General features: G+C 47.1%; 1 protein-coding gene across 1 annotated transcript in view; it reads right to left on the bottom strand.

Moving 5' to 3' along the window:
- The window catches only part of COL9A3 (collagen type IX alpha 3 chain), a 60,392-nt gene that overhangs the window by 29,277 nt on the left and 17,472 nt on the right, over positions 1-13,643 (bottom strand). Inside the window, exons 6-10 of the mRNA XM_048497916.1 lie at positions 8,926-8,961; positions 8,267-8,290; positions 6,944-6,997; positions 4,577-4,630; positions 2,699-2,740 (exon numbers count right to left, since the gene is read on the bottom strand). Of these exons, the coding sequence (XP_048353873.1) occupies positions 2,699-2,740; positions 4,577-4,630; positions 6,944-6,997; positions 8,267-8,290; positions 8,926-8,961 (210 nt within the window). The remainder of the gene's footprint in view (positions 1-2,698; positions 2,741-4,576; positions 4,631-6,943; positions 6,998-8,266; positions 8,291-8,925; positions 8,962-13,643) is intronic.

Raw genomic sequence — 13,643 nt, 5'->3', positions numbered from 1 at the left:
CTGAGGCCAGATCTGATATTCCATATATTTTGGGGAGCGGTTTTATGGCAGCTGTTGAATAAATCTGCCCGAGTAAAAACGAGGCATTTCCCTGGTGTCTTCCTCTCCAAAGCCTGTAATTTCACGCCAGAGGTGTAATTTTCTATTAACTTCGACAGGGCATTCTTTCGCTAGCAAAAAAGAAAATGCTGTCATTTCCCACCCAGCCTCGATCAGATTTTTTTAGTAAAGGCGGCACCAGGAAATTATCAGCTTCTCCTCGAGGTCTCCAATTAGGAATCTAAAGAAGCTGTCATAACAACAGATGTGAAATCTTGAAATGTTGTGCGCCGGCGTCATTAATGTCATGTTTGTTTCAGAGCAAAGAATCCAGACTTTTTTTTCTTTTTGCTCCAAAGGGAAAAGAACCAACAACCATTTTCCCCTTCCCCTCCCTCACTCCCGAGGAGAGGAACTGTCCCCCCGGAAGCAAACAGCAAAATAAATCCAACCTTTCCCTGAGTTCAAAAGCCCGCTTGAAAGAGACGACTTTCAAAGGAGTGAGAGAGACCGTCAATCGGCATCCTTCTTTATAGAGATGCCAACACAAGATGTGCAGATCCAAAGCCGGCCATCATAAAGGATATTTCATGTTTTCTGGTTTGAAGCGAACACCTGGATTTTGGAAACGGATCCAAGCATTTGGCAGAATGCTGGATAAGATCCATACGGGAATATACGGGGAGAGGGAGATGGGAGATGGGAGAGAAAACTCTCACGAAAGCATCTTCACAAGAGCCAGCGTGGCGTAGCGGTTAAGAGCAGGTGGATTCTAATCTGGAAAACCGGGTTTTAACTCCCCACTCCTCCACCTGAGTGGCAGAGGTGTATCTGGTGAGCCAGATGTGTTTCCAGACTCCTACATTCCTCCTGGATGACCTTGAAATAGTCACAGTTCTCTCAGGACTCTCTCAGCCCCACCAACTCATTAGGTGTCTGTTGTGGGGAGAGGAAGGGAAAGGAGCTTATAGGCCAGTGATGGCGAACCTTTTCGAGACCGAGTGCCCAAATTGCAACCCAAACCCCACTTATTTATCACAAAGTGCCAACACGGCAATTTAACCTGAATGCTGAGGTTTTAGTGTAGAAAAAACGGTTGGTTCCGAGGCACGCGTTACTCAGGAGTAAACTTAGTGAAGAAACTGTGCAACGCTTCAAATGGGTGAATCACGATCCTTACCAGCAACCAAGCTTACTCCCAGGTAAAGGATCATGCCCAGGCCAGCCTAGATATGTGTGTGTGTTTGTGGGGGGTGATTTTTCACCCCCCTCCCACATGATGAACTCTGTGCGCGAGTGCCCACAGAGAGGGCTCTGAGTGCCACCTCTGGCACCCGTGCCATAGGTTCGCCACCACTGTTATAGAAGAAGAAGAAGAAGAAGAGTTTGGATTTATATCCCCCCTTTCTCTCCTGCAGGAGACTCAAAGGGGCTTACAATCTCCTTGCCCTTCCCCCCTCACAACAAACACCCTGTGAGGTAGGTGAGGCTGAGAGAGCTCCGAGAAGCTGTGACTAGCCCAAGGTCACGCAGCTGGCGTGTGTGGGAGTGCACAGGCTAATCTGAATTCCCCAGATAAACCTCCACAGCTCAGGCGGCAGAGCTGGGAATCAAACCCGGTTCCTCCAGATTAGATACACAAACTCTTAACCTCCTACGCCACTGCTGCTCCAGTTGCTGATGCAGAGTGGTATTAGTATTGGTGTACCTTCTCACTGATTGCTATAATGTCCAGGAAGTGGCTGGAGATCTTCTGGGATTACAATTGATCTCTCAGTAATGGAGATCAGTCCACCTAGAGAAAATGGCTGCTCTGAAAAGTGGATTCTTTGAGATTATTCGAGTATGCAGTCAACTTCACGTTCTACATAGGTGTCAAACTCACGGCCCTCCTTCAGCATAATAAAAGCAGGGATGATGCAACTGCAGAAGTCCCATAACATCCCCTGGAGGCCAGCGAAATGGTTCTGGCAGGGGATGATGGGAACTGTAGTCCATAACATCTGGAGGGCCGCGAGTTTGACACCTGTGCTAGAAGTTCCTTCCCTCCTTAAGCCCCACCCTCTTCAGGCTCCACCCCCAAAATCTCCAGGTATTTCCCAAGCCAGAGATGGCAACCCTAGGATTGTGCGATATACTCCAGACAACTGTTTTCTCCAGAGGAACTGAGCTCTATAGTCTGGCGATCCGCTGTAATTCCAGGAATCTCCAGACCCTACCTGGAGCTTGGCAACACTACTCCCCTGTGCAATAGAATTGAATGCGCATGAGATTTTTTTCTTTTGTTTGGCGGAAGTAAGATGCATTCAAATATTCTCTACATCCAATCATAGGTCTTCAGAGTCAGTGCTCTGCAAATTGTGCCCAATGCTCTTCTTTGCAGTCCGCTGTCATTCCCGCTTCATTTCAGCACCAAATAAGTAGTTGGCTAAGATCCCCCCGCATTTTGAATCCCAAATCACAGCCCACCTCCATCCCAAAAAACCCATCGGTGACAGGCAGGATGGGCTGATGCGACCTTATTTTGGATACCCACTTAGGCAGAGATTACCTTGATGTGTATTCAGCATGGGGGCTGCGGACCACAGACTTTTGGAACTTCCTGGGCAATATGTCAGTGTGCAACAGCTCAAAAACAGAGTATGCAAAAAATCGTTACCTGAAGGTCTCCGTTGCCATCGGGAAGAACTCCAGGCACACCCTGCAACCAGGAGAATTTGGGATTTTTATTTACTTATATCTCACTTTGCTCCCAACTGGGGACCCCGAGCAGCTTACAGAAACATCCAACTATCATCAGACTGATGAACAACAAGATGAAACGCTTACGTATTTCACAGGCAGAGGCTGTTGTAGCAGTAGCATGCGGATAGCATTGTTCACGATGGCGTTTTTATTGCGCTCAGAGAAAAGAGCATCTTTTGACTGAGTCTGAACACCCCTTCGAAGATATGAAGCTGCCCTGTATTGAATCAGACCATCTGTCCATCAAAGTTGGTATTGCCCTACTCTGACTGGAAGTCGGTCTTCATGGTCTTTCCCATCACCTACTGCCTGTTCCTTTTAACTGGAAATGCTGGGCATTGAATCTGGGACTTTCTACCTGCCACAGCCATTCCTCTATGCTTTAGCCTCTGAAGAATTAAGAACTGTAAGTGAGCAGAAGATCATCTAATTTCGCCCTCTATTGTGAGGCAGGAGTATCCACCAGCCCACCTTCTCTGCAGATCAGCACAACAGTCCAGACAACAGTGTGCTAGAAGGAAGGGAATATATGCAGATGGCACAAACAAGTGAGCCAAGCCGCACTCTATCCAGGAAGTAGACAGTGCAATCCAGAGGAGGGGGCATGAAAGGGCTGTGGAAATGCCATAATTCCATCGCCAGCATGGACAGCACTCCACACAGTGTAAGTAACATCTACGCTGGTGACGGGGGCAGTCACACCAGCGCTAGGGAGCTACATGGCTAAGCGTCCCCCGGGTGTGAATGCTGCAGTGGCACAGTGCACGAGCCCACATTGACACTAATGGGGGTGTTCCCGGGGGCAGATCCAACTTTAGTCGGCTTCCTGAGTGCTTTCAGGGAATGCCAGTCAAAAGTGTGGAATAGCCTTTTGGCAGAGGCGTAGCTGGGCCAAACTGAACCTGGTGTGCAGTGTGTTTTTTCCGCCCCCCATGGGCCCTGGTGGCGGCCCCTCCGTGGCACACACCCCCCCGCCCCTCTTCCCATACTTACTTTAGTTCCTTTTCTTTTTCTAGTACTTTTTCAGGCTGAAAAAAGTGGCCTATTTACAGTTCAGGCTAAAAACTGCCTGAGGAACTATACTTCTCAGGAGACCTTGTGAGCCCCAAGGTCCCCTGGGAACTGTAGTTCCTCAGGCTGTTTTGGAGCCTGAACTGTAAATAGGCCACTTTTTTCCAGCCTGAAAAAGTACTAGAAAAAGAAAAGGAACTAAAGTATGGGAAGAGGGGGGGCATGCCACGGGGGGAGCCGTGGGGGGGGGCACAAGGAAAAGGGGAGGGGCCGGGGCAATTTTCCATGCGCCTGGTGCACAACGCACCCCCCTGTCCCCTTGCCGCTCCGCCACTGCCTTTTGGGCTGCCTTGGGGAGTTTCAGGGCAGCTGAGGATGTTTCTCTCTTTTCCTGCTTGCTGCACCGCCGCAACTCTCTGTGGAGGCAGTGCAGCTGCACTGTGCCCGGCCGCTGTCTATCTACCCCCCCCCCTCCCGTATTGGGCTGCCTGTCCTAACGTTTTCAAAGGATGTGCTCTTCAGCTGCTTTTGAGTCACTAGTCAAGCCTGTGTCTTCATTCCCAGTGCATTAGAATTAAATGAACATCACCAAGGGGCACTGAAGCACGTTAGGATTGTTCATCAGCTGCTGATGCACTGAAAAGAACATGTTTACACTAAGTGTGAGCTTTTTACACTAAGGAAGTGTGTAGTTCTAATGGGGCATGGAAGTTGGGCTCTGAGTAAATACATCCAGCAGCTTTTCTGAGTCCACTAGCATGGTCTAAGAATCTGAACTTACCGGTGGTCCAGGAGGGCCAGGTGGTCCGGCAAACCCTGGAAGTCCAGACGGTCCCTAAACAGAACAAGAAAAGGATGCAAATTCCAATGCAATCATTTTGTAATTATATAATGAGCCTCTTCCACACAAGCCAGGAAGAGGTCTTTAGGTAGATAATCCAAGAGAAACCTGAATAACAGTTCAACATATCAAAATATATATGACAAAAGCAGCGGTGGGATCCAAAAATTTTAGTAACAGGTTCCCATGGTGGTGGGATTCAAACTGTGGCGTAGCGCCAATGGGGCTGGGCGGGGCACGATGGGGGCGTGGCCGGGAATTCCGGGGACGGGGCATTCCTGGGCGGGGCTGTGGCAAGGATGCAGCCGCTGCACCGGTCCTTGGGCGGGAAACGAATGCATGCAGGCGCAGGCTGCCATGCACGCACGGTGCACCTCCTGCTAGACTGCTTCAAGTTCTGCGCGCTACTGCTGAGAGGAGGGGCGTAACTAAGGCAAAAATCACATGGCAAAATCACCAATTAGTAACCCCCTCTCGGCACACACAAATAATGAGTAACCTACTCTCTGGAACCTGTGAGAACCTGCTGGATCCCACCTCTGGACAGAAGTCCCAGAACATTTAGGTGTTATCTGAAGAGCCCCTCAGCATACCACCATTTGGAACCCAGTTTTATTTCAAGATTTGTTTAGGCCCCTTCCGCGCATGCAGAATAGTGCATTTTTAATCCACTTTCACAATTGTTTGCGAGTGGATTTTGCTATTCCGCACAGTAAAATCCAGCTGCAAAGTGCACTGAAAGTGGATTGAAAGTGCATTATTCTGCAGGTGCGGAAGGGGCCTTAGGGTTTGATCCAGCACAAAATCTGACTTGAAGTTGAAGGGGAGGGACTTTTTAAAATAACAATAATTAGTTGAAGGCAAAGACTGTGATTATTCCACTCCTCAGACTCGGGACACATTTCCAGTTGTTTCTGCTTCAGGTAGTGTGAAGGAGGTCTGCTCTTTTATGCTTTATGGAGATCGCGTGAATATTGCCCTGTATACGATCAACATATTGTAGTATATATAAATGTGGGGAGCTGATTCTAGCAAGGCTACCATATCCAATCATATCCTTAGCAGAGTAGAATAGAAGAGACAGATTCTCAGTTGCTTTTTAAAAATATGTTTACTAGCTATAAGGGAGGGTTGCATGGAGATAAAATAAGAAATCCTTTCTTTCCTGTTACACATCTACATTACTATACATTTGGTTGCATCTTGCTTACTATGTGCTGTCCTAGTGTCTCAGCACATGGCTTCACTTCCCTCACATGTCTTTGGCCTCTTCCACACATGCAAAATAATGCATTTTCAAACCACTTTCACAACTGTTTGCTAGTGGATTTTGCTATTCCGCACAGCTTCAAAGAGCACTGGAAGCAGTTTGAAAGTGCATTATTCTGCATGTGCGGAATGAGCCTATGTTCCTTCTCTTTTCAAACAAAGAAACCAAGTTAACTTTATGACTTCTGATGTTTGTGCTCACTAACATGTGAGCAGCGGCTGTCCGACTGACCAATACTAATCAATGGCCCCTTCCGCGCATGCAGAATAATGCCCTTTCAATCCACTTTCAAGGCACTTTGAAGCTGGATGATACTGTGCGGAAGAGCAAAGTCCACTTTCAAACAATTGTGAGAGTGGATTGAATGTGCATTATTTTGCATGTGCGGAAGGGGCCAATAGATCAGGTCATAAACAGTGACTTCAGCAACTTGTTTACATACAAAAAGTTTGTCCTTTTATGACTGCGTTGTGACAGACACTTGCAAAAGCCCAACATATTTGGCTTCCCTGATGTAGAATTGCTGCGTGGTTACATTCAGCCTGCATCCATTCAAAGTGCTATTCTGGGTGTGGACGTAGCTTCATATCTATTTCCTGTTTTCCTCTAATGGTGCTCTGAAGAAAACCTGTCACACTGGCATAGATACCCATAGACTAGCATGTGCTCTCCCTGGGTCTTTAGTGGTTTTCTGAATTCTGCGTTATTAAGACACTCTAAAAGAAAAGACAGCAGCCTGGATGGAAGAAGCTCCAACAGGGTTCCAAAATACCATTAGGTAGGCATCACTTCTGCTCCTCCACATAAAGCAGAAGAGCAAGACCAGAGATGTGACCTTTTTAGGCATGTGGCGGGAGGCAGACAGGAAACTTAGGCCCCTTCTGCACGCGCAGAATAATGCGTTTTCAAACCAATTTCAAAACTGTTTGCAAGTGGATTTGGCTATTCCGCACAGCTTCAAAGAGCATTGAAAGCAGTTTGAAAGTGCATTATTCTGCAGGTGCGAAAGGAGCCTTACAACAGAAAGAGACACTCACCGGGGGTCCTTGAAACCCATTTGCACCTGGGAATCCACTGGGCCCTGAAGGTCCCTGTAAAAGAGACAATGAAGCATCAGTCATAAAACAGCCACCAGGAACCTTTAACAAACAAAAACGGAACATTTAATTCCCACCAACTAGGAAGTTAGGTTTCAGACTAGGCTAGTTTCCCCTTCAAATCCTCACAACTGGCTGGTATAACTGGGTGGAAAGCAAGAGGGTCTTCTGTTCCCATCACATTGTTTCTCCTCTGACAGGAAGAATCAAGGGGCGTTTCCCCACTTGCCACGACCCCTCTATGCCGCGCACTGCTCTCAGCGCGCATCATTTCTGGCGTGCGCCCGGGCTTCCCCACGACCCCACGGTCTGCGCGGGGTCATCAAAAGGCGCCGTTTGGAAGAGCGGCAGGAATGACACGTGCTGAGCGGGGGCGCGACAGCGGCAGCGTCGGGGTGGCTGCGTTGTCGCCACCCCTGTAGTGGGGAGTGCCGGGGGACCCCGCGCTACTTGGCTACGGTAGCGCGCGGCTACTGGTAAGTGGGAAAGCGCTCAAGGATAACACCACCCGTGTCCCCATTCTCTTCAGCTTCCTCTTGAGAGCTTCTAAGTCAGCCTTAATGCTTTCAACGACGTTTGTGGCTGTGTTGTGTTGTTGGTTCCCTCATGGACCATCACAAAAGGTTTGATCAGTTTTGGGATCTGGAAAGCAGCATACTTCTCACCCGATACCTTTGGGGTCATGCTGTAGCACATTAAGGCGTCTTTGTTAGGGCAAACAATTGTGAAAGAGGATTGAAAGTGCATTATTCTGCATGTGTGAAAGGGGCCTAAGACTAGAGCAGAGGTTCTCAAACTGGGGGTTGCGACCCTTTTGGGGGTCGAACGATCCTTTCACGGGGGTCACCTAAGACTCTCTGCATTAGTGTTCTCCATCTGTAAAATGGATAAATGTTAGGGTTGGGGGTCACCACAACATGAGGAACTGTATTAAAGGGTCGCGGCATTAGGAAGGTTGAGAACCACTGGACTAGAGTAACTCCCCACAAGATTGAACTGGCGTTAAACACAGGATCAAAAAACTCAACAAACCAAGGGGTCAGCAAATGTTGAATACGAAAGGACAGAATAGTCAGCATAAATTTCTCTTGTCACGAGAATGGTTAGTGTTTATATCTTTCTAAACGAAGAAGAAAGGTTTTGTGAGTCTGGATAGAGAAACTTTACTTAGAGATTGTAGAAATACTATGTAAAAATGGTATGCTCCTTAAGAAACAATATTATTATTGCATATCTTTTCTAAAGAGAGCTGGTCTTACTTACCGGGGGTCCTGGAAGCCCTCTGCCCTGTAAAATAGATCAAAACAACATTTAAGAAGGGCACCCTCCCTTAAAAAAATAAGGTCACCTTGTGAAAAACCCATTACTTTCCCCTTCCTTTTATTGAAATGTTCAATTGGAAAAAGTGCTTGAGGAAATGGTCACTTTCTGTGATCTCAGTGCTAAAGATGTTTACTTTTCAGTAAATACATCCCTTATGGCCCAATGAAAAGGGTGGGGAGCAAATCTTCCTATGGAGGTGGTGTGGGGTTGCACCAGCAGATTTGCCATCCTCAGGGCACTGACTCTGGTGAAGGGGCAAATCTGTGGGCAGGTGAATGCCACGGCCCTCCACGGTGACCAGATGTGGCACAGAGCACCACATCAGAGCCCCTCTTAAGCCAATAGGACACAGGTGTCAAACTTGCGGCCCTCCAGATGTTATGGACTACAGTTCCCGTCATCCCCTGCCAGCATCATGCTGGCAGGGGATGATGGGAACTGTAGTCCATAACATCTGGAGGGCTGCAAGTTTGACACCTGTGCAATAGGAAGAACATTCCCCGTATCTATTCCTTCTTGTTAACTAGCAACAAACAAACATTTGTACAGTTATGTTCTATCGCATTATGCAAAATATATAAAGTAGGATATTCACTTACAGCTGGTCCAGCTGGTCCGGAAGGTCCTATGGCCCCCTGAAGAATTGAAGCAGAATGATTAACACTGAGTTTCTGGGAAGTTCCATTGGGGTTTTTTTGGGGGGGGGGGCTGACTTTCACAAAGTTGTTCTCTCAAAGAGAGGAGAGGGGATGTCAGAAAAAAAATTCCTCCCCCGTCCAAGAGATACCATCTCCACCTTTCCCCCAAACATTGCTCTTTTGAATGGATGGGAAACTTTGTGCCCATTTATTCTTTAACATACGCAAAGTCCATTGTTGGCTTCTGCCTCTTTGTCACACTCGGCTATGATCGACAATTGTAACTCTGCGCAAGTTGTAAAAGCAAAGGGAATTGTGGCTTTAAATGACTCTCATACAAGTGATGCTCACTTGGTTGGGAACCATCAAGGAATAGTAGTAGTAGTAGTAGTAGTAGTAGTAGCAGCAGCAGCAGCAGCAGTAGTAGCAGTAGAAGAAGAAGAAGAAGAAGAAGAAGAAGAAGAAGAAGAAGAAGAAGAAGAAGAAGAAGAAGAAGAAGAGTTGGATTTATATCCCCCTTTCTGACCTGTAAGGAGACTCAAAGAGGCTTACAAACTCCTTTCCCTTCCCCCCCCCCCCACAACAAACACCGTAGACCTGTGACTAGCCCAAGGTCACCTAGTTGGCATGTGTTGGAGTGCACAAGCTAATCTAGTTCACCAGATAAGCTTCCACAGTTCAGGTGGCAGAGTGGGGAATCAAACCCGGTTCTCCAGATTTAAGTGCACCTGCTTGTCACCACTACAGCACGTTGGCTCTAAGTGGCTTAAAATCACCAGTCCTTTCCCCCTCCACAACAGACGCCTCGTGAGGTATGCCAGGCTGAGAGAGCTCTGAGAAAACTGTGGCTACCCAGCACGCTTCATGTGGAGCAGCAGGAAAATGAATCCAGTTCACTAGAGGAGTGCTCAGGTGGAGGGGTGGGGAATCAAACCCAGTTCTCCAGATTAGAGTTCACCTGCTCTTAACCACCACATCACACTGGCTCTCAAAATCAAACACCGACTCTCAGCAGATCACATAAATAACTGGTAGTTGGCTTATGGTCCCCATACCCAGGAAACAGTGTTGTGTCTTAACATGGAGGACTTTTCCAGGTGGGAGATCAGAAGTCCGACTCCCAGCTGATCTCCTAATCAGCAAAGCGTTGGTTTCTGAACAGCCCTGCTTGGCAACTATTTGCATTGTCCTGCCTGAGCTATGAGAGATGTAGTGATGGCCAGAAGGATAGATAGCTTGAAAAGGAGATTCGACAGAGAAGAAGAAGAAGAAGAAGAAGAAGAAGAAGAAGAAGAAGAAGAAGAAGAAGAAGAAGAAGAAGAAGAAGAAGAAGAAGAAGAAGAAGAAGAAGAAGAGGAAGAAGAAGAAGAAGAGGAAGAGGAGGAGGAGGAGTTTGGATTTATACCCCACCTGTCTCTCCTGTAAGGAGACTCAAGGTGGTTTACGAGTTCTCATAGGTATGGCTGAGAGAGTTCCGAGAGAACTGTGACTAGCCCAAGGTCACCCAGCAGGAATGTCGGAGTGCGGAAACACATCTGGTTCACCAGATAAGCCTCTGCCACTCAGGTGGAGGAGTGGGGAATCAAACTCAGTTCTCCAGATTAGAATCCACCTGCTCTTAACCACTACATCACACAGAGTCTACCACAGATTCACGGAAGATAGATTTATCAATGGCTAAAGGAAACCTCCATGTTCAGCAGCAGTAAACCTCTGAATAATAGTGCCAGAAGGCAATATCAGGGGAAGGCCTTGGTCTCTTTGCCTGGTTTTGGACCTCCAGAGGAACAGGTCGATCGCTGTGTGAGGCAGGGTGCTGAACTGGACGGACCACGAGTCTAATCCTGCAGGGCATTTCATATGTTTTTCCTATGAGCTAAAAAAATCTGTGTTTGGTTCATGATCTGATCTGTATATTCGGCTACCAAAAAGTCTCACTGCAAAATCCACAGCATCCCTAACTGGCAGAGCCTGTACAGAAATTTAGGACAGTTTCTTGCACAACACTATGAATCTCTAACTAGTCTACCACCAGGTAGTCTACCACCAGGTGGTCTACCAGCAAGCCACGGCTTTGGGCATATGCGTGCATGCACACTAGGGTGTACCGCTCAGGGAGACATATGATATACCCAGGGAGACATACGGTGTACTGCCCTCTGGAGGTGAGCAGTATATCAAATTTAATAAATAATAATAATGTGGGGTAAAATGTCTCTGGGCTGCAGCCATTTAGTCATGTGAAGGGTGGAAAATCGCCCCCCACACCTTTCCTCCTCCCCCACCCCCCCGGGTGCATACACTGACTTCAAGACCTGGTGCAAAAAAATGTTGTTTGGTCATGGTGGAGGAGGGCAGCCGCCCATAAGGGGGGGAGGGGGCAGAAAACTCCGATTTTGCACCAGGCTACATTTTTCCTAGATATGCCTCTGATGCACACACACTGTAAGAGCCAACACAGGCTCATTCCGCACATGCAGAATAATGCAGTTTAAAACTGCTTTCAGTGCTCTTTGAAGCTGTGTGGAATAGCAAAATTCACTTGCAAACAGTTGTGAAAGTGGTTTGAAAATGCATTATTTTGTGTGTGCGGAAGGGGCCTAAGTGTACTGGTTAATCGGACTAGGATCTGGGAGAGCTAGGTTCAAACCCTACCATATGATTTTAGGGTGGTCACTCTTTTTCAGTCTAACTTGCCGCGCAGGAAGGGAGAGTCACACATGCTGCCCCTGAACATTTTTTTTTTGGGGGGGGGGAGATGAATTTGACAGACAGATGGATACACACGTATGCACATGTGCACACAACACACACAGGCTCATTCCGCACGTGCAGAATAACGCACTTTCAAACTGCTTTCAGTGCTCTTTGAAGCTGTGCGGAATGGCAAAATCCACTTGCAAACAGTTGTGAAAGTGGTTTGAAAACGCATTATTTTGCATGTGTGGAAGGGGCCACAGAGAGAATCAAGGAGGTTTGGGTTCAAATCTCCACTCTGCCATAGAAGCCAGCTGGGATAACCTTGTGCCAGTCACTCTTGCCCTGCCTAACCTACCTTGTGAGAAGGAGAGAAGTTTGTGTGTGTTGTGAGTGTGTTGTGAGAAGTTTGGGAGAAGTAAGCCACTTTGGTTCCCACTGGGCAGAAAAGTGGGGTAGACAGGAACTGAATTAGAAAAAGAAGAGTTTGGATTTATACCCTGCCTCCTGTAAAGAGACTCAAAACGGCTTACAAACTCCTTCCCTTTCTCTCCCCACAGCAAGCACCTTGTGAGGTAGGTGAGGTTTAGAGAGTTCTGAGAGAACTTTGGCTAGCCCAAGGTCATCCAGCAGGCTTCATGTGGAAAAGTGGGGAAACAAGCCCAATTAATCTGCTCCTCTTAACCACTACACCCATGTTTTATTGTCTGATATTTTACTAAAACCAGCAATCAGAATTTGGGATTATCAGTAGTAGCAACATTACAATTGCTTGTCAAGTGAAGTTATAACTCTACACATTTCTTTCTCCAAAAGCAGTAGTAATTTTGGATTATCAGTAGTAGCAACATTACAATCGCTTGTTAAGTGAAGTCATAACTCATGCAATACACCTCCAGTCCCACTGTTCTATCCTGACGATCGCTGCTATTTAATCATTCACAAAGGCCTGGAATAGCTGATCTTTTCCAGCTGGTACCTGTGCCAAGAACATTGGGCAACGGGGATCACTATTTCATTGGCCTCTCTTAAATGTCAGCTTTGACAACAACAGGCAGATGGCTAGATTTTTTAATTGACTGCAGGACTGCCAACCAGCTACACTTTCCACATTCACACCCATCTTTTCCTAAGCTCAAAACTGCATACACATTCACAAGCTGTTCAGTTTTACCAGCAATCTGTGCAGCTGATTATACATTGGGGAGGACCACATCTTTCTTTCCGTCGGATTCTCAAAAGTAAGTCCTCCTTTGGAAAGCTTAATTGCAATCGAAAATCTGACTGTAAAGCTCACAAACCAAGCCCATCAGTTCTTTTCTCTGAAAGCTACTGGCACAAAAGAAGAAGAGGAGGAGTTTGGATTTATACCCGCCCCCCTCTCCTGTAAGGAGACTCAAGGTGGTTTACAAGCTCCTTTCCCTTCCTCTCCCCACAACAGACACCTTGTGAGGTAGGTGGGGCTGAGGGAGTTCGGAGAGAACTGTGACTAGCCCAAGGTCACCCAGCAAAAATGTCGGAGTGCAGAAACACATCTGGCTTACCAGATAAGCCTCCGCCACTCAGATGGAGGAGTGGGGAGTCAAACCCGATTTTCCAGATTAGAATCCACCTGCTCTTAACCACCACACCACGTCGGTAGCCTTTGAAAGAATTCTGCAGACACATTGTTAGATCTTGGAGGGAAAAAAGCAAGGAAATGGTATCAAAAGTTTCAAAGGACACGGAGCCAGCTTTGGAAAACATCCAAGCAATTTTCGGTTTATCCGGAGATCAAGAGGAGGCAGCCCAGTATTCTGCATACCAAGCCAGATTAGCGATATTTTTGTTTCACACTAAATTTGAAGAGAAGCCTTAACCAGGCAGACAGATTCGGGGAGTCGAAAGGCATAATTAACCGCTCCTTGAAGTATAGGCTGTAATCCAGATCGACTGGTAAAAAAGATATGTTGACTGAATTCACAACAGGCTGTTGGCAGTCA

Source organism: Sphaerodactylus townsendi, linkage group LG05 (assembly GCF_021028975.2).
Source record: "Sphaerodactylus townsendi isolate TG3544 linkage group LG05, MPM_Stown_v2.3, whole genome shotgun sequence".
NCBI lineage: Eukaryota > Metazoa > Chordata > Lepidosauria > Squamata > Sphaerodactylidae > Sphaerodactylus > Sphaerodactylus townsendi.
Note: the sequence above shows the minus strand (reverse complement) of the source record. Positions and strands in the feature narration are given on the sequence as shown.